Source organism: Choristoneura fumiferana, chromosome 13, assembly GCF_025370935.1.
Source record: "Choristoneura fumiferana chromosome 13, NRCan_CFum_1, whole genome shotgun sequence".
In the NCBI taxonomy this organism is placed as follows: domain Eukaryota; kingdom Metazoa; phylum Arthropoda; class Insecta; order Lepidoptera; family Tortricidae; genus Choristoneura; species Choristoneura fumiferana.
The window spans coordinates 18,313,342-18,339,942 of record NC_133484.1 but is presented as its reverse complement, the minus strand read 5'-3'; the positions used below and the strand labels follow the sequence as shown (position 1 = coordinate 18,339,942).

The window sequence follows — 26,601 nt, the reverse complement described above, 5'->3', positions numbered from 1 at the left end:
GTGCGGATTGGGAACTTCACACGCACCATTGAATTGCTTCGCAGGTTTGTGCAGGTTTCCTCACGATGTTTTCCTTTACCGCAAAGCTCGTGGTAAACTTCGAATGTAATTCCGCACATGAATTTCGAAAAACTCTGAGACTCAAATGTTGTACCAAGTAACAATTTCTTGTTCTATAGCAGTCCATAGAACGTATCTCAAACACCAACATTGGCTCTATAAAAGACCTAAGAAGGCCGAGTAATGCCGATTTGGCGCAATTATATCTCCACACACAAGCATCACGCCTGTATTCCCAAATGGGGTAGGCAGAGCACACGAAACGTTATCGCTTCGGAGCCACTTTTAGCAATTTTAGGTTTTAAGTTTGACAAAAACGGTACAATAGTGACAGGTTGCTAGCCTGTCGCCTACGGTATACCTTAACCTATATCCTCAGTCGCCTCTTACGACATCCACGGAAGAAATGGAGAGGTGTAATTCTAACCTGACACCACACGGGGTTATATCTCCATTTATCGATATAGTGGAATCGTAACAGTGTTAGTCGTGACATTTTAGGTCTAATAAAAGTTGATGTAATGGTGACTCGTATGACAATTTATTGACATACGGGCACATTAACGCTATTATAGTGTTTTTTATACTGTAGTAGCGTTCGTGATTCCATTTTAGTGCTATTTTAATCTCTAATAGAGTCCGTGGATTCTATACAACGCAATTCTCAATCATTTTCTCGGTAAGTGAGTGATTTTGCTGTGTGAAGTAACCCAAAGAAAAATAAATAAACCTACTGAATCTTGCATCGTGGTAAGTTTGTTTTCTTATTTATTAGACATTGATTAAAACGATCAATACTGCATAAAGCATGTGCGACCAAAGTTTTACCGATAGAATAGTATTAGGTTCACTTAGTATTTTTAATGCGCCCTCGATTTATTGAGCTTTGAATAAAATATATTAATAATATAAAATTAAATTCGCCATAGTTTTTACTTTACAGTCAAGAAGTACATTCGTGGCTCTTACCGGCTAACTATAGAACTCATGACAAAGTTTTGGCCGCCATCATCGTAAAATTAGGGTTCCATAAAACTTTAGCCGGGTCACACAAACTCTTTTAATAGAAATAAATTTTGATATACAGGGAAGGTTTATAAAATAGATAATCATTAGTGTTATTTTCTTTTTCAGTGCCGATATAAGAAAATTACCCTAATAATGGCCACTGATAAACTAAGTTTTGTACGGAACCACATTGCGCTGGTTTTGCCCGCACTTCACATTGATTGTTACTAACTCTTTTTTTGATGTTACTTCCTGATATTGTTTTTGCACCTCTCTTCTGCGTCCTCTGTTCTGTGTGTACTACGTTTATAATCTTTCCGCGATTTATGCACTTAATTAGGTCTTCAATGCACTTTTTTATGTTAGTACGTTGTAAGCAAGACGTTGTAAGCAAGATACAACGACGCCTTTACAGGCCAAAATTATGATTTAAGAGTAGCAGTTTCCTTCCTTTATGTGCCTTATTTATCCTATAAAGGAGATAAAAAGTCAGCTACGTGCGCTGTTGTGTTTAAAAGAACAACCAAAACCATTACAGAAAGCTTCGGCTATATAAAAAAGTCATATTGACGTCTGCCGCAATGAGACTATAATAGGGAATCAAAAACAATTTAAACACTTTTAATTGCTATAAAAATGTCCTGAAAATCGATTATAAAGCAAAACCGCTCTATTACGGCGTCGTTATGACTATTAAAGTATCATGTACTATAGCAGTGATTTGTGGAACCACTGCTAAAACGCAATATCTATAGCGGTTATCAGGGAAACCTTGTAGCACAAATTAGATACATAGTAGTGATTTCAAGCACTTTTATACAGTAATTATGCCCTGTACTGTCTATATTTGAGGTTTTATAGCACTTGACTATAACGGCTATATAAAATAAAAGTATTATATAAACCTTTACATCAACAGCTAATAGGATAATTTGGCTTTTTAAGCTTATAGTGCAAGAACGTGTTACCAAACGCTTTTATACAACGGGTAGTCACCGCTAAAACATTTATACGACGTTTACTCAACCTTTTTGTGATGTAACCTAAGTTATAGGTCAAAAAAAGTTACTTGCGACACCTATGGTAATTTGATATATTTAGTACCTAGTAACTCGTGCATTTGCTCATGAAAATCACATTTGGTGAAGTGGAACTGATGATGAAGACCACAGTTGACCATCGGAGTTTTGGCTGGTAGGGATAGGCATGGATGTGTATATTTCAGTGTTTCTGTATGTGTATCTATTTTTATCAGCCTATAAACCATTCTTATTCTTATTAAATAAATAAAACTGCATTCAAATCGGTCCACCCGTTTAAAAGCTACCGTGCCACAGACAGACACATAGCGGTCAAACTTATAACACCCCTCTTTTAGCGTTGGGGGTTAAAAATCAAATATGACAACTATTGGGACAGTGAGCAGAACTCGTACATTTACCTTACTAGAATTAAAAACAAAACTATATAAACAGTCACATTTATTCATTACAAATACTCAGTTCAAATCTTATCTTAATTAACTTAAGCTATTGATAAATCTAAAACCAAGTTTAATCCTCCAAGTTGCATTACATTAACCACTTCCAATGAGGGTTTTCACAGAGGCGAAATATCGCTAGATGGCGTTAGCATCGTGAAGTCCGTTTGACATTTGACGTTTGCTTGCGATTGGCTCATCTAGTTATTTAACCAATCACGAGCAAACGTCAAACGGACCTCACGATACTAACGCCATCTAGCGATATTTCGCCTCTGTGAAAACCCTCATTGTAATGAGGGCTATTGTTTTTTGTCTCACTAGATGGCGCACTGTTGCGTGAGGTTTTTAAGTATGGCTTTCAAAGTCTGTTATTACGGGCGTGAAAACAAAGTTTAGATTAAAATCATATTTAAAACACCTTAAAACCGTACCATAAAAATATCGAGCATGCCACAGTGTTGCATAGTCCCCGTTTTGTTCGGAAAAAAGGGAGGAAAAATGTTTCCGAAAGACAAAACTGTCTTAAAACACAGACTCATAGAGATAAGTTTAAGCAATTTACATTATGGGTTATAAAGCAGACCTATATTTTCCTTAATTAACATAAACATGGCTAGATAAATTAAGAAGAGATGTAGTTAAAAAGATGTAGTTATTAAATTACGATTATATCGCGATTACTATAACCAGGACAGTTTTTGTTTGCTTTGCGGCCTCACAAAGTAATGCAACTTGCACAAATTTACTTGCAGCTCTATATTAGAGACTTAACTAGAGACCTTAGAGCAATTATATCGCCATTCACGTCTCGTTTGAGGATTATTTGTGTACGTCAATTGTGAACCAAATACAGCAACTTGATTGAGAATCTAATATGTTTTAAGCTTGCTGTACAGTTCCTCTGAAACATTGTTTAAAATAAGTTTTAATCTAACTTAAACTATCAGTTTATCTTCAGGTACATTGATACAAAGAAAGATTGGAGACCCGCTCCATTCAAACTGGTTGACTTGAAATATTTCAGTCGTATCAAAATCAACATAAATATAGTACTGATATTTTACGTATAAAACACGCGTTAACTTAGTATATTCAGCTTTTAAAACTGCAAATAAAAAAAGAGTTTAACTTGATTGATTAAAAAGAATAACTCTACATTTAAAAGTAAAGACTGCTTTAAAAGAAAGGTACAGTAAGCGTTTTAAATTTTAAACTATTCAGACATTTTTGTTACATCCAGTTCATTTTTGTACATCTATTTCAATTCAAGGTTTGTTAATAGTTTAAAGTTCCTAATTACAAATATACATATGTACCTAAGCAATAGGTACGTATATAAAACAGTTTTTTATTGTTATATGTAAAAAACTTGATAAAACTCCTATACGTACTTAATGATGTGTGCATAAAGATAAATTGGATTATTGGATTCCAATTAAAAAAAAACTTAATTTTATATCAGTTCTATAAACAATACACAAGAAGGGTTTTTCTTCATGTTTTTTTACCTATTAAATAAAAATAGTAGCTGAAAGATGCAAGGTACAATATTTGGCATTTTAAAACTTAGGTACATGAAGAAAAAATTAAGCCCAGAAAGCGAGTTACCTCCGCATTCCTTGGTTGAAACCAGAGTTTTTAGTACTGAGCCATTTCACAGTTCCATGACTTATGATAACTTATGACTATTCAGATACCTACTCAATCCTTCCAAATCTCATAAAATTTGTCCTTTTGGCACACTCATTTAATTAATTACAATTTGGTTTGTTCATATTCCTTAATAACCTTGTCTTTTGGTAAAAGCCACGCCATTCCGATTGCACCTGTAAACGGAAATTGACAAATTAATTAAAGCTGTAATGATGCATCAAAAACACATTTAAAATTTGCTTTCACTGGCAAGGTAATTATTATCAACTGGAATCGTATAGAAGATTTCAACAATCATTTTTTTCTTAAATTAATGCTACCTAACCATCAATTGTCTGTTAGCTATCTCCTTGACATCAATACCTCTTAAGAATCTTGGTAACATTCAGTGACAGTGCAGGACTCAAATTTGGCGTGGGTAAGTCATAATTTGCAAAGCCCTGCAAGGGCACCCTATATATTAAATGATGCCTTTTTAACTGACCTAAAAAAACTAGAACCTTTCGAGGTGCGAGGGGTTGCTCATGATTTTTCGCAAGAAGATAGTTTGAAGTTGAAAAACATCGTTGTGATAGACGAATTATTTGCAGATGAAGTCGCGGGCTGACTAGTAGTATGTATATAATTAGAACTTACTTAGCAGCAAGACGGACCACACATAGAAGGTAGTTTCACAATTGGCCGTGATGAGAGCACCTATAGCATTAACTCCCAAGAACGCGCTTGACCTGCCGAGCATCACTGATAGACAGGACGCTGTGCCCCTGTAACCAATTAAGGCAAATTATATTTAGTTTTGACCTGGAACATAATAAGTACTTCATTTTTTTATCAACTTAAATTACAATGTCGAATTAATAACAAAAATGACAAATAAAAGCAACACAAAACACAGTCAGTCAAACAAAAAAAAACTTCATTCTAGATATTAAAAATGGCCACCGACATATTAACTGGGAACTAGACGAGTTCATCTATCGACATAGTTATGATCGAATTTAACAGACAGAAAAGAATCAAAATTTTTCATTAGTTGTCACAGTTCATGGGTTTTTTATTTCGGAAGTTCGTATTTATCTTTCTTTCTCAAGTAGCTTACTGAAATTTACCGAAGTTTATTAGTTAAATATTTCAAAATCAAATAAATATTGATAAGATACCTAATGTATTTGTTAACTCACCTGACTGACGTCGGGTACAACTCCACAAAGTAGACACTTAGAATTCCCATCGAGAGAGCACACAACAGGAACATGAAGAAGAAAACTCCACCAGCGATCGGCACTGGTACCACATTGAGTAGAACTGCTGCCGAGGCTGACATGGCAATGATTCCCATCATTGCCAACCGCTTCCTGGCTTCACAGGTGAGAGAGAGTACCAGATTGGCGGAGCTTGCCACTGCACCGTACGTTATGGCTGAGAGCAGCGTCGTCTTTTGGATTGTATCATTGCAGATTTCCGTTGTAGTCTAAAAACAATATCAAATGGCCATAAGGAATCTAATCCTATGTAATCCGCCTAGATTTTAAGAGCTAAAAAAACTAAAGACTGAAGAAAAAATCAGCATAACACCTTAGATAACCGTTCCTAAGTACTAAATAAGATTGTAACAAGATTTTTAATTTTATCAGTTCATCACCACTTGCTAATTCAAAATATCAGAATTTCCAATCGAAATAACATCCTCTAATCATAATGACCAAAATTATCATCTTTTCCCAGCAATGGATGGTGGTTTATTTATTAAACTCATATTTTCAAAATAATTATGATTTTTTACAACCTATCATTTTGTAACGCGCAAAACATTAACATGAAATTAAAATTGTATGACGATACTGCAGCAGTTTCCAATTGTAATGATAAAGTTCAGATCAAGAAAGAGGCAAATGTTACTTACAGTGCTATTATCGGCGACAACGAAGCTATTCGTGGAATCTCTGATGATGGTGCAGAGGTTCATGCCCTCGCCACCGCCGGATTCCACTACCGAGAACAGGTTGTTCATAATGTAAGGAAGCCACATCACAAAGCCGCTTCCGCTAGAACAAACACGAAATGATATAATTATTAAGTTGAAATTGAATTACGTTCCATTTCCTTGCAAGTATGGAAAGAAGTCGATTTATAATGAAAACGCAGAACTTAAAAATCTAATAGAAATAAGATCACAACTACTCTTTAACAAAATGTAGGTATACTTACGTCATATAAATAACAACAACTAAGTAGAACAGTTTAAGAGTATTCTTCAGCAGAGGAGGGCGGAAGAGGGGCGCAGTCTGTTCCCATACAGCTCTGAAGAATGAACCCTGGCTTGCTGACGATTGGTCTTCCTCATCCTGTACCAGCTTCGTGACCTTCAGATAAGAAACATTACAGATAATTTCAACCACCCAGAATATTCTGAAGAGAGCAGCTTGAAATCCAAGATAGAAATATGTGCTCACAATGTTACACGATGCGCAGTAAATCAAACGAATTTTATGATTTTCAAACTCGGCTGGAGTACAAGTAAGCTTCGTTGTCCCTTGATTTTTTTAACTCCAAATAATTATTGAAATAGAATAGTCACCTAATCATTTGCTAGCTGTAATAGACAAAGAAAAGAATTCACATTCGCTGATTTTTATTTTATTTAACGAAATATTCAAACTAAGTACTTACAGGAAAATTATTAGCGTCTTTTCCAGTATTGCAGGAATAAATGCTCTTCAGGACCTTCAAGGCATCTTCATATCTAGACCTGGAGACCAGAAACTTGGGGCTTTCATGAAACAGCTGCAGCAGGCAGGCCGTGGCGGCGCAAGGCAGGGAGAGTACTAGGGCCAGTAGTCGCCATGGACGGAAGGTGATGCCCAAGAACTCGATGGGGTAAGAGAACTCCAGAGGTAGGATTGGATAGGCGAACACTGTGGAGAGATGAAAAACGTGTTTAAAATAAGACGACACGATATTGGTGATATAATTTATGTGTTCTTCTTAAAGCAAAAATAATCAATAGATGGAATTGGTATGCCTTACGGAAGAACTAAATGATTATAGGTAATATCAAGAAATGGAAATACTCTACATGGTTCACACCAGTCACGTTATATATTTGTTTTCTAGGGTTTTGCCAAATTTCCATGGCTATTCCTACAAATTCAACCGTAGTCTTCATTTACATTATATTAAGTATCAGTATTATTTATGAGAACATCGAATATCTCCTTTGGTTGTATTGGTTTATATTTAGGCTTTTACTTTGTACTCTCTCTTACGTTTATTGCCCATGTCGGTCCCGAGAACCGTCTGCAGTACTAAAGTGTATACGGTTTTACAGTGAAAGAGTAATAAAAACACACATTCACAAGCTTCTGGATTTATAGTATTTTGGATTATACCAGTACCAACCTGCAGCGACTGCCTGCGCGCACATGAGCGAGCAAGTGCAGAGTAGCATGGCGCGACCACGCGACCGCGCAGAACAGCTCTCGCCGAGCAGTGTGTATGCGCTAGAGTTGCTGGCCGAAGTACTGTGACAACAGGACACAACTTGAATAAAATAAAAACGAGCTTTAAGTATACGAGCGTAAATATCGTTAACACCGATTGACTTGGCCCAAAATCTAAAAGAAACTTGTACTATGGGTGCAAGAAAATAGGTTAATTTTATTATGTGTAGTGTAGGTACGGATAATTACTCAAATACCTACTTCATATTCATCACACGAATATATGCTGTACCGGGATTTGCAAACAAGACTTTTGCATAGTCAAGGTCACTAGGTATCACTAGATTATCCAATCGTCAATTTGATTCTCACAAAACAAGGGACACAGAGACCACAATGGAGGTATATTCTTCAAAGGAAAATGGTAATCAGGTACAAAGTAACGATGTGAACCTAAATGGGTGATCTCTTTCCCGGCCCGGATAATAACGATAATACCGTCATGGAAATACCGACCCTGTTTTTCGTGTACGTGCCCATAGAATCTCACATGAGCTTCTATGGGCGTGTACACGAAAAACAGGGTCGGTATTTCCATGTCGGTATTGTTCGGGCCAGGAAAGAGTGTCATCCAATCTAACTTAAGATAAATATGAAAGCGAATTATATTACAGTCAATAAAGGTAGATAATCCTATTGTGGCAGACGAATCCTTATAGTAACTACCGTTGCCGACTAACGTTAGATGCAATATGTATACAAATACATACAGAAATAAAATAGTCGCTTGTCAATATGTAACCATCAATATATCTATATTTCTATCTATTTAGATAAAAGTTTACCACTTGTTACTATCAAAAATTACTCATAATATCAACATATCATTATCAATTATGGCACTGAAAATTCTATTACTACCAGTTCCGCACCCCTGAACAAAAGCAAATAAAGTTTATTTTCACTCAGATAAGATACTGGGGAAATAGGACCTACGTATGATGTGTATATACTCTGTATACTCTTCCATGACGGTGATTCTAAGATCGTCTATAAAAAGAACGTGGGAATTCCACGATTTATTTTTGCACTGCCTTTCTCCTTATCTGTTAATTAAACAATATCATATGATAAGTGATGACAAAAGGATTTAACGGAAGAAACAAAAAGTCGTAATGACGTCAAAACTCCGTTGTTTTTCGAGAACGAATTTAAATATAGCTTGTAAACCATCTTATTGCCGAAACCATTTTGTATTTTTGTGTTAAATTCTGCAAGGGCGGTTCTAGGATTTTCTTCTAGGAGGGGCACAAGGGGTTCTGTTGCATATTTTAACTACTGATAATTTGATTTTCTGATAATTCGAAGTAGGTACTGTGATGGTAAAATACCGTCTGGGCGGGCATATGCCCCCCGTGCCTCACCCTCCCTGGATACGCCCTTGATATTCTGACGTGGTCAAAGCCGCAGGTTCACTGTAAATGCAAGCCGCTTCCGACCGAAGCAACTACAGATCTATGATGGAAGCCTATGTCCAAACATTGGACGCTCTACGTCAAATATGATGATGTATTTATATTAAAATTATACAAGCGCTCAGAGTTGAATCTATTTTTGGTATTTTTTATTGCGAGACCTATTTTCTACGCAGATTAACATTCACAAAGCCCTTTTGCATCATCATCAAAAGTATCTTTATTTTAGGCGCCCTGTAAACTCTTAACCAACTTCCTGATTGGTTCCTTGTGCAAGGCCCGCCCGGATTGCTACCCCCATCTTGCTCGCTAATCCTGCCGTGAAGCAGCAGTGCTTGCACTGTTGTGTTTCGGCGTGGAGAGTAAGACAGCCGGTGAAATTACTGGCACTTGAGGTATCCCATCTTAGGCCTCTAGGTTGGTAACGTATCTGCAATACCCCTGGTGTTGCAGATGTTTATGGGCGGTGGTGATCTCTTACTATCAGGAGACCCATTTGCTCGTTTGCCATACAGTCGAATAAAAAAAAAGTACTGAGTAAAATGCATAAATAATTTGATGGTACTTACAAAGTAGAAGATAACAGCTTCAACACCATCATCGTCTTCCAGTCGGGAGCCAGGCTGCTGAGTGCTGCGAACATGAATCCAATGGACATGGACAGCGAGAGAGTCAGCCGCCGACCCTTCGTATCTGCGAAGTAGCCCCATAACTGGGCGCCAGCTACGACACCTAAAAAAAAACAATTACAGTACCAATTTTATGTACAAATGACCTAAGTGTTTAATTATTGAGCGTTGAATTCCAGCTGGAACTCTATTTCTTTGCAACGGGAGTATTATATTACAATTAAAATTATAATGTTGGTAGAAAGGTAATTGTTGGTGGATAAATATGATATTTAGAGTGTAGTATGTTGGTATAGCTATCGGGGTTACCGTATTAAAGCAGTAAAGCTCCAATTACCTACATCAAAAGTGTGTGATCTCTGAACATTCTCCTTTCCGTTTTATAACAGGGTCATTAATTATTCGAGCGTTTGTGCCTAATGATTTTTGTTGACACTTTTCTGTTAAAATGGCAGAAGACTCTGGCACACTTCCCAATTATCCGGTGTATGAACTCTTACAAATAATCAGCCACTATAGTATAATTCAGCCAAGTCATAAAAAGTGTAACCACGAAAGTGAGGCATTTAAGGAATTCGGTAAAAAAAATCACTGAATCATTCGATTACAACGCTTACTGTGATTAATTTGAAGGCAATGTTTGATGACGTAATAGTTTTTTAATGATTGAGCCCCAATTTGAAGATTTACTTAAGTAACAATATTTAGATAAATCTGGCAGTTTCCGTGCGATAACATGAGAATCCTTGACCGATAAGCGGAGTTAGTGACACTAATACAACGGTCTAGTCTTATTACCCGACTGCGAATATGGAGGGTTATGTGTTTGACGCGTATGTATGTATGTATGTCTATTCCTATGTCCTCTCGTAACTTCTCAACGGCTGAACTGATTTTGATAAATGGTACGTCATTGGATTCGTCTTAATGACGCGAGTGACACTGGGTACATGAAATTCTTAAAAAATCAATATGGCAGATTTTTGGCGCCGAATCGTAAGTTTTCAAAAAATGTTTTTTATTCAAACTTCTAAATAATAATAATTCAAACTTATCGAGTGGGATATCAAATGAAAGCTAATAATTAGCCTATTCAAAAAAATGGGTATATTTATAACCGTTATACCGTTTTAATATACAATTTTAGCAGAAAAGTGTGAAATAAAACAATAATTAATAAAAAACAAAAAACCCGACTGCCTTAAAAAATACTAAAAAGAAGAAAACAAATATAGTGGGCTAGAACTCTGTTAAGTAGCTAACTTAAAGTTCAACAGTCGGGACCCATACTTCTTCTTAAATTCTTACCTTAATGGGTCCCAACTGTTGAACTTTAAGTTAGCTACTTAACAAAGTTCTAGCCCACTAGACTTGTTTTCTTCTTTTTAGTATTTTTTAAGGCAGTCGGGTTTTTGATTTTTTTTAATTATTGTTTATTTTAGTTCAAGGTATATGGCTGGCTATAGTTACATATCATCTAATAAATGCACTTCAAATTGTGTTACCCTTTTAGTTGTTATGTTACTCTTGGACACAATGGCGCTTTAGAAATAATTGATGTCAACTTCAGTCAGTTAAACTGACAAATCCATCAAACATTTGTTCCAAAGTCGCCAATATTTTCTTATTTTTTCTTCTCAGCTGAAGCTGAGCTGTCTGCCTTTTCGGCTTTAAGTAAGTAATACATTATGAATGTGTACCTTGTTGTTAATTGTTTTTTTTTATTCGACTGGATGGCAAACGAGCAAGTGCGTCTCCTGATGGTAAGATATCACCATCTGCAACACCCCTGTATTGCAGATGCGTTGCCAACCTAGAGGCCTAAGATGGGATACCCCAAGTGCCAGTAATTTCACCGGCGTCTTACTCTCCACGCCAAAACACAACAGTGCAAGCACCTGCTTCACGGCAGGATTAGCGAGCAAGATGGTGGTAGCAATCCGGGCAGACCTTGCACAAGGTCCTACCACCTGCCGTTTATATACCGAATAAACATTTTTTTCTTTCTTTTTAAGTAAATCAATAATTATGCTTTTTACTACAATTACATTCTTACCAGCTAGTGGAGTGGCCGTCAAAAGTGCTCTCTTCTGCATGTCAAGATCAAGGTCACAGACAGCAGCTGCCACCACGAAGCTAGTCCCGAACAAGTCCAACCCCATAGCCTGAAGCGTCCAACTGCATATAAGTAGTAAACTGAAGTTGTATTTGCCGAAACCTGCAAAACAATTACTCTTTTAAGACCGAAGAGATAGGTAGAAGAAGTATTTGTAACTTTTTTTTTAGTCGTGCATGGCTAAAATTGTTACTGGCCGTCAACTGCCGTCAAGGCGTTAATATTATTTTTATGAATAAAAAAATCGTTCTTCTTCTTTTATAAGAAAGCAGAAAGGAAGCATCCGTTTTAAATCTAAAATAATCATTTTTTTTGTTGTTATATGCCGTATTGTCTAACGCTTGGACGCTCGTGATCAGATCATATTTACCGTCTCTTCCTGCACCCATCCTTTACCGTTTAGTAGAAAAAAGTGGAGAAAGCTATTGTGATTTTGATTGGGTTACAGTTACACAATTATTGCTTCGGGTTATTTAAATGTAGCATGCTTCACAGGGAGATAAACTAAGAGCTAAGTCTATTTCTCGATTTTTTTGTTTACGTTTAATCCATGATTCCATTTCCAATTATTTTTTGATCGATAGAAATATAGTGTTGGTTTGACAATGAAAGATTTAACGATTATCCGTTATTTAGAAGTAAAAAAGTAATAACATTGACCCTATGGATTAGAATATATACTGTTCTATTTCCTGGTCAATATTATAAACAAAACAAACAAGAAAGACGCCTATAATTTGCATAAGCGTGACGTCTCGCACCAACCTTCCTGAACAAATGTTAGAAGATAACGGAAAGCAAGACGGCCATAAAATCTGATATGTTTACTATGGAGGCATGGCAACAGATTGCGATGTTTGAAAATTTAACACAAATGAATATTGTGCACATTACATTGCGTGTCCGTGAAGTGATTGAGTCAGAATCGAATGCACGGAGGATCGCCAATCACTGTCTACTGAGGAGTCTACATAACTAAAGAAAATCATTATCATTGAAAAATTTAGTAAACAACAACAAACATTTTTAGTTAATTTTAAAATTTATGACGGTGGAAGCATTCTACACTTCCACTGAACGTAGACATAGTTAAGATATAGTTAGTGTTTAGTATACATCCCTGTATTTTTATTATTATTATTTTTTGTATTTTTTTTTCTTTAATTGTATAATATAGTTTTTAAGTATTTTGTTTGTAATTATATTATTATGAAAAGATGACTTTCTGCCAAGTTTCTTGCGGTGCATTCTTCTTGGCAATGATGGTCTTTCCGAAAGCGCTGGTAGTTTAAAAAATGACGTGTAAAAGTGCCCATTGCGGCCTATTTACTGAATAAATCATTTGAATTTGAATTTTGAATTCAGTACAAGCTTATCATATCCACCCTAGTAACATATAATATCAAACTCAAACTCACAACATTTATTGACAAGAAAAACACACTACATCACAACAAAAACACAGTAAAAACATAAATAGGAAAATAATAACAATAAGAAAATAATAATAATAATATCATTGTAACCACCTGACAAAATTATTGGCTAGCCTCGAGCTCGAAAAATATAAAGAAAATCTACCTGTGTAACTCAATGCCTCTTCTACAGTAGTCGCAATCCCCGGTTTCTTCTTCTCCACCTCCATCGTGTTGTTGTTAGTAATTTCTTTACCCATCTGTAATAAAAATGTTACATTAGGGTCCGTTTCACCATTATCTTCTGATTTCCTGTCATATTGTGTGCCTGTGATGCTATCTCCATTCATGTCATTCGATTCAAGAGAGATGGTATGAACAATTCTGTCATTGACTGATTCAGGCGATACAGAAGCGGAAGTCCTTAAGATTGAACTACACTATTTTCAGTTTGAATGTCCACTACCAACCGTGCACGACAGCTACGTCTATGCGACAATTTTTTTTCCTATTTATATTTAAAAGCTAATCTTAGGGACCTACAAAATAAAGATGATTATAATTATTAAAATAAGAATGAGGCAATCCTCATCTCAATATGAGAAAAGGTGACGCGACTTGTTTCGAACCAATCCGTGGTTACTTGTCAAGGTGTACTCAAACGGAAATGTACTTATATGCTGTACCTCCACTATTAATACGTGGTCGACCCGTGTATATAAAGTATTTTAATTATCTGTGTCTTACGGTATCTTTCGGTCAGAGATAGGTGGCTGCAACCAGCGAAAACATAACCTTTCTTCGGGCAGTCGGGTAAAAAGATATGTTCGTAGGAGTGTTCGATCTTCTTTCTGTCTTAAATGTTTCAAAAGATCTAAAGATATCATCTCCCATACATCACAATATCATAGCGTAAGTTTAAATCAAAACAGCTAGCTGGCGTAGTGGCTAGTAGTAGTGATTTCGGGTTCAAAACCCTGGTAGGTGCAAAGACCCGTAGATGTTAACAAATATTTGCATAAGAGTCTGATTAATTCAACCGAAAAGTTTAGGTGCGACGACGAGCGTAGCGAGGAGGAGCGTGTTAGGTTCAACTGTGGCCAAAACAAGCACGAGCCGAGCGAACGAAGCGAGCGTGCGGCGGGAGGCCAGCGAGTGCCAAAGTTAAATTTCGTATCAGTAATCGACTATTGTACCCTTCGGTATTATAGAAATTCGACATTTAGAATTTCGACCTTAGAATCGTTCGAAATTCCAATTTTCGATATTTTATCCGTCGATAAAAGGTTATTCAAAATTTTTGCATTCGATAATATAATTGTACCGTTCGATAATTTATACTTTCGACATTTTGAATTTCGACCTTATGATCGTTCGACATTCTGATTTTCGATATTTTGGTCGTCGATGTTTTAACTATCGATATTTAAATTTTCGATATTCAAATACGTGCCCATCCGCAACCTTAACCTTAGTTAACGAGAGGAATTTTACACTCTTGTTATCTCGACGTAAAGAGATTAACTGTTGCCAAGTTAAGATAAAATTGACTAAGATTGCAAAATTAGAAGACTCATTTATTTAATACCTGTTTTTTTTTCTCTTATGAGACTAAGATATTTTTCACCAAGTTAATTCATGAGTAAATTTTGAATAAACACCCCTGAAAAGATTTTTCTCCACAAATTTTCATTCGGGATAACGTTTTCACTTTGAATATCGTAATGTCAAAATTAAGAGCATATTCACACTTCGTCCGATTCGAATCCGATCGGAATCCGTGAAGATACGAACCGGAGAGTAGTAGAACTATTTGTTTGGTAGTTTACGCACTAGATCAGGATTTCCGTCATCTGGTTTTTCCATACAAATATGTTAAGTCTACTCCAGACCGTATTTTCATGGATTCGGATGAATGCTATCGCGAAAAAATTCACCATTTGTGTTTTATAACCTCAAATTCAGTAGAATTCTATACTGTTGTATTTCATACTTTACCTACCTAGCACACCAACCACATAACTCACTAACAACAGGTTGTGACATTTATTTTGGATTCTTTGGATTCATTTTGTGCAGCATCAATAATAATTAAAAATTATCGACTTAGAAAGTGAATTGAAAAATGAATTTTTTAATTGTTACTTAATGCCCATTTCGTTGAAAGTGTGGTGGTGGTGGTAGATTTTTGGCATTCATAAGTGCTTGTAATAGCCTAAATTGAATAAAGATATTTTTACTATGACTTTGGAACATGTATGTGAAATTTCCTGTCTCTGGGTTCAATAGTTTAGGCGTAATTATGCTTCTTCGTTGTCTGGTAATGGGCTAACCTTTAACTGACGATTTTGAGTGCGACAGTAAGTCAGATTACAGTATACAGGTTGATTCGGGAGACTTGAACAGGACTTTTTAGTTTGAAACGTGTAAAAAAATAAACGTTAATCTCATTAATAACACAACACAAGCTTTGCGAAGCTTACTTTGGGACTAGGTCGTGTGAATCTCATTAATACTGTTACGATATAATAGCCTTAGGCCTTAACAAACTGAACCCGGTACGGAAGGGTTGGTCCTGCTCACGTCTGATAAAAAGTTAAGTTCAGTTAGTGAAGTCATAATCACTGTGAGCTACCGTAGTTTAGAGTTAAGTACCCGCCTTTGAAACCAGGACATCGATTTTTCAAATCCATAAAAATCTGTGTACTACGACAAAATTATAGCTCAAGACAAAATTAATCAGAGCTATGATTTTCTGCTATCACAATATTCGAACGGTATTTGTAAACGTGGTTTAAAAAATGGGTGCTATAAGACGCCAGAATGCACCCTTATTAAAATGAAAAAGAGAAATATCACCCTAGAAATCTAGCCTAGAGCGTCGATGCCCAAACTACTAATCCTAAATATTTTCATTAGTATAATCGCATATTTGGCAGCTTACGCTACTTATCCTAGATCTAGTACTCTGTTCAGACTTACACTTTCTAAATTACAGTCGATGTACAATTACTCGTTGCTCCTCGAAGTTACAGCGCCACCATCTATGGTACGTATTTTTTTATTAATAACTCTCGTTGAGAGGAGGCTCGCCTTTTATAGATGTGAGATATAGTGTGCGTATGGGCCGACTGGAGCGGTATCGCTGTGTGCCGCTTGGCGCCAAGATGCCGAACGTTAATTGCCAAGCTACCGCAGACACAGTCGTTGTAAAATTGATGATCCCTATTGCAAATAATTGTACTATGATAGATAACTATGCCTTGGCGTGCATTGTGTTGATTCCAGGGAAGTTAGTTGGTAGTTTGCGCCGCAGTAGCGCTGCCTACTCAGTGCATGCCATAGCTGCCCAGCAAAGTCAAACTCTATTTGCGTTACGGAAGTTCAATATTTATCCTATTAGGGCACAGCAATATACAAAAAATAACTACATTTTACAAGCTTTTATTTAGTTTCACTTGTCCAAAGATGTGTCTGTCTGTAATCAAAACTTGCAAGTGTAAATGACCAACTTCCAGTAGTTGGATTGACTTGTAATTTGGTATACTTATCTAAATTGCGTGACAATACAATAATCTGGTAGTGACATCCAGGTCATCCGGCCTGTATCGTCTCCATAGGACGGAACTCTTCAACGGTTAATGGCGTCGACTTGAAATTTGGTATGCAAATGTAGTTTGGGTGACTATAAGTACAATCAAGCAAAGTATAGTCAGCAAAAAAAAGCTTGTATTAAAAATATTTTTTTACCAACAACTTATTGTTCCTAAAATTAAGCACATAATAAAATTAATATGATACAATGAAAGACCATGATGGTTATACTATTCAAAAGAATATAAGGGTAAAATGACATCAAAAACGTATTTGCGTTTTTAATTGAATACATATAATTACAGGACAATTATTTTGTATCGTGTTATGTTGTATTTAAAACCAGCTTTAGACAAGGAATGTTATAAAGAATTATATTTAGTAGTATTTTCATTTCACAAATTCACGTGGCCCTTATTTTCTTTTCAAATAACTTTATTCAATCTAGGCTATAAACATAAAAAAGGTATATTAGGCACATTAAAATTAAATAAGCTAAAACTATAATAAATCTAAAAATGGACCCTGCGGCATGGTACCAAAGATGCTGGCAGCATTTCCCCGCTGGATCGCAAGACTGATGCGTTGAGCGAGGAAACTGCCAGCTCTTCGGTCTCCTGTGATATCTCTGAGTTCAAATCATTTATTCAGTAAATAGGCCGCAATGGGCACTTTTACACGTCATTTTTTAAACTACCAGCGCTTTCGGAAAGACCATCATTGCCAAGAAGAATGCGCCGCAAGAAACTTGGCAGAATGTCATTTTTTCAACATTGCATGCATGAGCAGTGTATATATTACATGGTCGAATGAACGGTATAATTTTTATCCCTGTCCTTCTATGTCAGTAATCAATCTAAAATGACCCTTTACTGCGATGGCTCTTTACACTTTACACATTTGTACGGAACTCTACGCACGGTTCACACTTGGCGGGTTTTTCCGAGCAAAATGATTCTGGTGCGATTTAGTTTACGTTGTCAAATATGTTTGATTCGGTAGATCCAAGTGGAAATATGAGTCAGGCTAGCAGTAGTCGCTAGTAGCGAATCGTAATTAATTATTATATTTGTTTAGTATTTGCGTTTGTTTGCTCGTCTATTTGTTAAACACCTTAAAATACTCTATGTAATTATTTCAGTGTGACCGCAAGTTTAAATTGGGATTCCCGTACGCGCGTGCAATTATGCAAATAAAAATATTTTCACAGACAATTTAACTATTATAAATATGTCAAACAATCATTATGTCAGTTAGTATTTGCTGCCGCAAGGATTGTCGGTATATGACACATTGATTTGGATGCAATAATTTATTCAAAGATGTATAAGCACAATGGTTTGTAAAATGATCTTTTATGATATAAATAATGTTAAATGGTATAATTAACTCAGTTTTACTTACCTTGTAAAGGATGTAATAATGTTACTAGCTTTTGCTTGCAAGTTCGTTTGCCAAGAATTCGTTTATCGCTATCCCACTATGTAATTTTCCCGGATAAAACTTAAGAAAGACTTCCAGGGTATGTACAGGGCATTCTCCGAACTATCTTCATACAAAATTCGTCTAAATCTTTGTAGAAACTTGAAATTTGATATGATCGCACAACTAATAAGAAAAGCCTGAAAATCTTGATTTTTTTTTGTCACTGTATATTTCAGTAACCATCTAAAATATCTATACTAATATTATAAAGAGGTAAAGTTTGTGAGGTTGTAAGGGGTAATCTCTGGATCTACTGAACGGATTTAGATGATATTTGGTACACAGATAGATTGAGACCCGGGGAAGGACATAGGATTGTTCTTATCCCGGAAAATTGCATAGTTCCCGCGGGATAGCGATAAACGAAGTATCTACTTAAGAATTGGATAGGTATATAGAGATACATACCTATAAAGTGCGGAACCCTCGGTGTGCGAGTCTGACTCGCACGCACGGTGGATGCAAGTGGCGAGTTGTCGTTAATTGTGGCGGTCTTAGGCATTTGTTCAGCAGTGGACGTCTTCTGGCTGATGATGACGATGATGATGACTTGATGGTAAGCCATTTCTGCCGCCCATGTTCACTCGCAATTCTGTGAGTCTCTGATGCGTTGCCGGCTTTTTTTAAAGGCTCTAGCGTGCTGTGTAGTAACGGTGATAGTGTGGCCATTATTTTTATTCATATGGTATCTAACCGTGGTGGCCTAGTGGTTTGACCTATGGCCTCTCAAGCAGTTCAAATCCGTCCGTCGGGTCGTGGGTTCAAATCCGGGCTCGCATCTTCGTGTTTTCTGAAATTCACCACGAGCTATGCGCTGAAGGAAAAGATTATGAGGAAACCTGTACACACCTGCGAAGCAATGCAGTGTGAGCGAAATACCCAATGCGCACTGGGCCCGTGTAGGTACTATATACGTCCCATCCTGAGCGGAGCATGTACCTAGCAGTGGGTCGTACATAGGCTGGGATAATGATATGGAAGCCATAGGGCGTGGATTTTCGAAAGGAAAAGTTACGTCTCCCGCTTGCATTACCTATTCTTACACTTGTGCTCTTAAGAGCGTTTATACCTGCTGAGCTGGCAACGTTGCATTTTTGTTAGTTTTTCTCGATTATTCCATAAAACCGGGCAAGTGCGAGTCGGACTCGCGCACCGAGGGTTCCGTACACATTTATAGGTATGTAAGTAAACGGGAATCGTGTCTTGAAGATATTTCTCGCTTTTTCCGAGTGATTTAATACATCCAGTGTATGCAGAGCCCTACTTTTAAGCAAAATGTACGCAGTGTGGGTTTAGATTATATTGGTCACTGATATTTACAGACAGACATAAAAATCAAGATTTTCAGACTTTTCTAGTTAGTTGTGTTATAAGCTACCTTCATACCAAATTTCAAGATTCTGAGTTCACGGGAAGTAAGTACCTTGTAGGTTTTGATTCCCTTGCGAGTTTCGAAAATTTGCGGAAATTTGCAGCATAAACGGCTGCATCTTTTGATTGCGTTGGCTTAGAAGTTTGATTTTTTCACAGCTCCAAGAGACAGTAGACTTCAGTATTTGATAAATTCAGCTTGATACCTCTACGCGTTCCCGAGAAAAATTGTCTTGACAGACAGACAGACGGACAAAAAGTGATCCTATAAAGGTTCCATTTTTTCCTTTTGAGGTACGGAACCCTAAAAATTTAATGAAAATTAAAAATAGAATAAGTTAATGTGTCTACGGCAATATTTATGCGTGATACTTTTATTTTCTTTAAAAATGGTTAAGAAACATGACAATATGTTCGTTTTTAAAGAATATAAAAGTCTATCACGAGTAATTATTGGAGTAGAGAGTAGACACATTAACTTAAGAAGAGTCCTATCAGACCACATTTTTAATTTTCATACAATTTTTATGGAATAATCGAGAAAAACTAACAAAAATGCAACGTTGCCAGCTCAGCAGGTATAAACGCTCTTAAAGATAGAATATAGATAGCTCTTAAAGAAGAGAAAGAAAGGAAGAAAAAAAGATTTATTTTGGCTCCATAATACCACCTAAAACTAAGACTAGAACTAGCACTAAAACTATCTTACTTGGTGACACGGCAGGATACCAAAAAGGGTCTCCACTCAGCATGTGTTGCCGCACATTATGTGCAGCAACGCTGGTTTTCAGTTCCACAGCTGGTTTAAGTAGAGTTAGTTCATTACCAAAAGCAGTAAATTTCTTACGTGATCCCGGCCCTCGACGTCTATCCGCAATAGCTCGGTGCATTGCATGCTCGAGACCCTCACCGTGCAGTCGTTAGCTGCACAACGCGCAATGAACAGCGAAATCACTAATCGCTCGCGTATAACTGAAATGTTATGAATCCAGAATGTAACACAACTAACCCTGGACAATTTATTTCAATTGAACCAGTACCTTATGTCATATCATGTCCAATCAGCGCTGTTTTGAGTGGAGGCCCTGGCAATTACTTCACTAGTCTCGTCCCTGACATTTTTAGTCCAATAATGTTTCACATTAGGTAAACAAGGAGGTTTTTAGGGTTCCGGAGCCAAAATGGCAAAAACGGAACCCTTATAGTTTCGCCATGTCTGTCTGTCTGTCCGTCCGCGGCTTTGCTCAGGGACTATCAATGCTAGAAAGCTGTAATTTTGCACGGATATATATATAAACTATGCCGACAAAATGGTACAATAAAAAAAATTTCAAAACAATTATTTTTAGGGTTACCTCCCATAGACGTAAAGTGGGGGTGAATTTTCAAATTTGCAAAAATCGACATTCAAATCCACCCGTTTAAGAGCTAAGGTGCTACAGACAGACACACATAGCGGTCAAACTTAAATAAAACACCCCTCTTTCCCGTAGGATCCCGTACAAATTTGTAGTATCTACCAGTGCGGATCGGGAACTCCACACACACCACTGAATTGCTTCGCAGGTTAGTGCAGGTTTCCTCATGATTTTATCCTTCACCGTAAAACTCGTGTTAAATTTCGAAGGTAATTTCGCATATAAATTCCAAAAAACTCCGAGGCCTGGGTTCGAACCCACTACCCTCTGCTTGAGAGGCAAAAGCTGAAACCACCAGACCACCTCGGCATTGACTGGTTTGTCTACTATGCTGTAAAAAGTCATACCTTTTATTAAATAACGTTAAAGACTTGCATACTTTTGTTTTTAGGATTGCATTTTATCAGAAAATAACCTAACCTAACAAACAAAAAGTTGGAAGCCCCACTTGTCACTTCAAAGTTCAATATCTCAAAAACGGCTGAACTGATTTTGATAGAACATGATTAGATTAGATTTATATATTACCTTTTGAAAAAATACATTATAAACACATGTCAGTTAATTACAAGAAATTCACAAAAGGATCGTCAAATGTATCGTCAAATGTATATATATATATATACAAAAAAATCTTATGACAATAAATTGTCAGCCAGAATAAAAAATTAAATATAAAATGTCAAATTAGAATTCAATTAAATAATAATAATTAAAAGCAAAACAAGAATATACATAAATCTAAGTCAAATGTCTAAGAACCATCGCTAGAAAGCCTGCTATCAAATAAAAAAAACCGCATTCAAATCGGTCCACCCGTTTAAAAGCTACGGTGCCACAGACAGACACACATAGCGGTCAAACTTATAACACCCCTCTTTTTGCGTCGGGGGGTTAAAAAAAATAAAATTAGGTACACACAAACTCTCGAAAAATATAACCCTGCCCGAAGGCAGTCGAATAAAAAACTATAACGCACCAACACCAAAGTTACCACCGGAAACAAGAGCAATAACACCCCCCTTTTTGCGTCGGGGGTTATAAAAAAATTAATACAAATCCATCTATGACAAAGATCGAGGATTGGTTTTTTGGAGTATTTTTGTATTTTTTATTTCAACTCCAAATTTCAGATCGAGGATCCTATTATAGGTACGCATTTAGGGGCTGTTTCACCATCCATTGATTAGAGTTAACTGGCGGTTAATGTGATGCCGTCTCCGTCTATTCGAACAAAACAAACAGAGACGACATCACATTTAACCGTCAGTTAACACTAATCAATAGTGAAACAGTCCCTTAGTAAAGTACCTACGTTAAAGTTATTACAATAATCATTAGGGTAATTTTACATTATTTTTTACCGAATAACAATGCACCTATATACAGCAAAAAGCTAGGTAACAGAAAATGAGAGAGAGAGAGAAAGACATTTATTTACACATATTCGATACACAGAAAAAACACGTTAGGAAGAAATAATAATTTAAAAAAAACATCGAATAGTATAAATTGGGGCCACTCAGCTGTTTTTCAGTGGGACCCTTTAAAACTAAACACATAAAAGACATACACACTAGGCTGTGACGACACGAACGCCAGCGGAAGGTAGTTCGCAAATAAAGTTATATTCCGTAAGAATGTATGGCAACACTTGTCAAATCACTTACAAAATCACAGTCACATAGCTGAAAACAAATCTCAACAGGCATGTAACTTCTCGAAGCTGTGTAGAAGCATCGTATTGAAGAATGGCCTACTTAACGAGTCTGCAGACTGAGTTAATGACAGAGACGGAACAATCGAGACGTCTCACTCCAGCTTGATTCGCGCGGCACGAAGTCTAAGTAATCTAATTGACGTTTGTTGGTTGTTTCATTACAGCTCTGGATTTTCTGGAAGTTTCGATAGTAGTTGTAGAAGGCCGAGATAACATCGAATAGGACTGTGAAACTATTTATTTATTAACTTTGGCGCACAAAAAAATCGTAAACATGCGGTACAGTTATGAGAATAATTAAGGCAAGAGATCATTTACTATGCAGCACCTCTTACCCCCTACTGTTTCATCATCCATTGGTTACTTAAATTTATTTGACGGATAAATGTGACCGTCTCTGTTTTTTTTTGTTCGAATAGACGGAGACGGCATCACATTTATCCGTAAATAAAACTAATCAATGGGTGGTGAGCCAGCCTTAACTAGCTTACGGACCTCGAATCAAAAAGATCGCTTTCTTTTTTCTTTCTCATTCGAATCTTCAGGAAAATGAAGAAAACCACGAGTCCCGAGAGATAAACATTCTATACTTGGTTTGGATAGGTATTAAACTAAATGTACACAAAACAACGTCAATTGGTGTCCTACATATTGAAATTTCCCCGTTAAACTATCTAAAAATTAACATTTCTGTATTTAAATACACTATCTATATAGTTAAAATGTTTAAAATACTTGAATGTATCAAATCTGGCAGCTGAAGTTTGTTGCACAGTCAACCAATTTCATGAACTACACTAAATTAGCTTGCCTCTGCACTAAAACCGTGCAGCATAGCGGCGTCTGTGCGACATGTAAAAAGTATTAATTAATTAATTAGTAACCTTTATTTCGTATCAGGTTATGTGTTTTTTTTTTTACTTTTTTACTGTGTTCAGTCTCAAAGTTACGAATGCAGCGTACGCCAGTTAAATGTTTCAGTGACGTGGCATACTATTTACATAATTTAACACTGGCCGTTTGTCTGTCTGTATGATTCTCTTCTAAGCGCAACCATACAAGTACAAATACTAATTATTGACTTAATAATACTAATTGCTATTTGAAATTATTATGTTATTAAAAAATAAATACAATAAACTACCTTGCAATAAAAATATACTGCAGAGGTGCTTAAGGTTCTTAGCATGCGACTCGTAATTAATTAGCACCTTGTATAAGGAGATAGAAGGAAAGGGATAATGAAGAGGGTATTTTTGCATTTCTTTTCAAATATTTAAAAAATCAATACCTTTAAATCGTAATTGATTATTAAATTGTATTTCGCAAACAACCTATATGTTCTCGTGTCCCTCCTCGATCGGAAGGTGACCGCCATCAAGGAATCATTGTTCAATATTATTCCGTTCTAGAACATTCATTGATATTGGTCGTTATACGATAAAGGAAGACATTCTCTGTCAGACCACTGATTTATTGATTAAGAACTGGCTAATAATAAATGAGTAGGTACAATAAATAAACGATGGAATGTGTCGCAGATAAAATAACAAAAGCTACGTTCTTTTGGCTACGTTTACCGGGTGTGGCCTGAAATACAAGCAAATAATAAAAACATAGGTCATATTCACTGAACAGCATTAGTTCAGCGACTTTTAAAAATAATTATTTTTTAAATTTTTATTACATTTTACAGTTTATTCGAAGAACCCATGTAAAGCAAAATGTTTGATGTTTGTAGGGTGACAGGCGACGTCAGTTGGGTTCTAGGATTGCGTACAGTCACCAGCATTAATATCTGCTACAACGGAGCGTGCAAAAATATCTGACACGTCTTCCGGCCTAGAAATAGAGTCGTATCAGATATTTATGCACGCTTGTTTGTGTCAGATATTGGTGCTGGTGACTGTACATTGATAGCAGTATTTAATTTGTATGAAAAAAGGTAAATCTAAAGACCCATTAATTTTAAAAGTCGCTGAACTAATGTTGCTCAGTTCGACGAGTGATCTATGTTTTAATTATGCGCTCGTATTACAGGCCACACCCGGTATAGTCGAACAAACTAGTGGCAATATGGAACCTTCTTATCATCAATTTTGCTTCGATTTCTTTGGAAAATATATTAAATGTTAACATGGCATTAGTAAAGGACAAAGGTTCCACCCTTTTAGTTCGTCATTCAACTTTCTCGACTCCACATACGAGAACGCGTGTTTAATTCAGCAAATACAAGCCTACATTGCTTTAAAACTTTCCATTAATGTTATTATCAAAAAGAATTAGCGTTCTCGTATTTTGCTCTATTTACCGTTCTTATTTGTTTTAGGTTTAGTCTGCAGGGGGCCTGAAGATAATGTACAAAGCTGTTGGCATATTTGCACAACCGGTACTGTTGGTTTGGGCTTACAAACGAATTATAAACAAGATAACAAGTCAAATGATCGTCGGCGACCACTTAGTTCCAGATTCATCTATCTAGTCTAGGTAGACCTTAAAGTGTAGGTACAGCTAGTTGTGATAATAAAGAATAGCATTAGCACGTAAGCCGTGGTGGCCTAGTGGTTTGACCTATCGCCTCTCAAGCAGAGGGTCGTGGGTTCAAACCCCGGCTCGCACCTCTGAGTTTTTCGAAATTCATATGCGGAATTACATTTGAAATTTACCACGAGCTTTGCTGTGAAGGAAACATCGTGAGAAACCTGCACAAACCTGCGAAGCAATTCAATGGTGCGTGTGAAGTTCCAATCCGCACTATGGCCCAAGCTCTCATGTTCTGAGAGGAGGCCTGTGCCCAGCAGTGCGACATATATAAGTTGGGATGGGTGTTGGATGGATTAGCATCTAATTATAATAAACTACCGGTTGAAATAAAAAAACTAGAGGCAAAAAGTTCAAGTTTACACTTAAAAATTGGCTTATAAATAATACCTTTTATGATACAAAGGAATTTTTTGCTCATTGAAATTAATAAGTATACTTGCGCGAAAATAATTATAGATATTATACAAGATAAATTAATATAATAATAAGATTTTATATGTACGTCCGAAATGGACAAACTGTTGAGACTTATAACCTTTTGTAAACACCCTATTATGTACACAGTTATAACAATAAAGTTTATTTCTATTTCTATTTCTATTTCTATTTCAATGCAATCTGACCCCACACTGCGTACTTTTTGCTTAAGAGTAGGGCTCTGCATACACTGGATGTATTAAATCACTGGGAAAAAGCGAGAAATATCTTCAAGTCACGATTCCCGTTTACTTACGTACCTATAAATGTGTATGGGACCCTCGGTGCGCGAGTCCGACTCGCACTTGCCCGGTTTTTTTATGGAAAAGGGGGAAAACGAGCAAACGGATCGCCTGATGGCAAGCGATTACCGTCGCCCATGGACACCTGCCAGAAGAGTCACAAGTGGGTGGCCGGCCTTTTAGGCAGGACCGTACGCTGTTTTCTTGAAGGCTTGAGGTCATATCGGTCCGCGAATACCGCAGGCGATAGTTCATTCCAGAGTTTTGCTGTGCGAGGCAGGAAATGTTGCTTCGGTTGGCAGCGGCCTGCATCCACCGTGAACCTGCCGCTTTAACCAGGTCCGTCCATCTGGTGGACGTCCTAACGCTGCGCTTAAGCCTGTGTGACAGAATTAAATAAATAAGTTTTTTTTTATTCGACTGGATGGCAAACGAGCATGTGGGTCTCCTGATGGTAAGAGATCACCACCG

General features: G+C 36.7%; 1 protein-coding gene across 1 annotated transcript; it reads right to left on the bottom strand.

Annotated features, from left to right (window-relative positions):
• Positions 1-2,532: 2,532 nt before the first annotated feature.
• On the bottom strand, positions 2,533-16,378 carry LOC141434248 (synaptic vesicle glycoprotein 2C-like). The gene is made up of 11 exons (XM_074096633.1): positions 16,262-16,378; positions 13,446-13,539; positions 11,805-11,966; positions 9,689-9,851; positions 7,604-7,725; positions 6,875-7,119; positions 6,413-6,567; positions 6,108-6,249; positions 5,386-5,675; positions 4,841-4,968; positions 2,533-4,377 (listed from the first exon to the last, which is right to left on the bottom strand). The coding sequence occupies exons 2-11, from the start codon at positions 13,537-13,539 to the stop codon at positions 4,307-4,309; spliced, it is 1,572 nt and encodes a 523-aa protein (XP_073952734.1). The 5' UTR covers positions 16,262-16,378; the 3' UTR covers positions 2,533-4,306.
• Between the last annotated feature and the right edge of the window lie 10,223 nt (positions 16,379-26,601).

Coding starts and splice junctions, on each gene's coding strand:
- LOC141434248 (XM_074096633.1), bottom strand. CDS start 13,539: ATGGGTAAAGAAATTACTAACAACAACACGATGGAGGTGGAGAAGAAG. Junction 9,852..11,804: donor GACGGCCACTCCACTAGCTG/GTAAGAATGTAA, acceptor GTTTTTTTTTAG/GTGTCGTAGCTGGCGCCCAG. Junction 4,378..4,840: donor GTGGTCCGTCTTGCTGCTAA/GTAAGTTCTAAT, acceptor TTCCGTTTACAG/GTGCAATCGGAATGGCGTGG.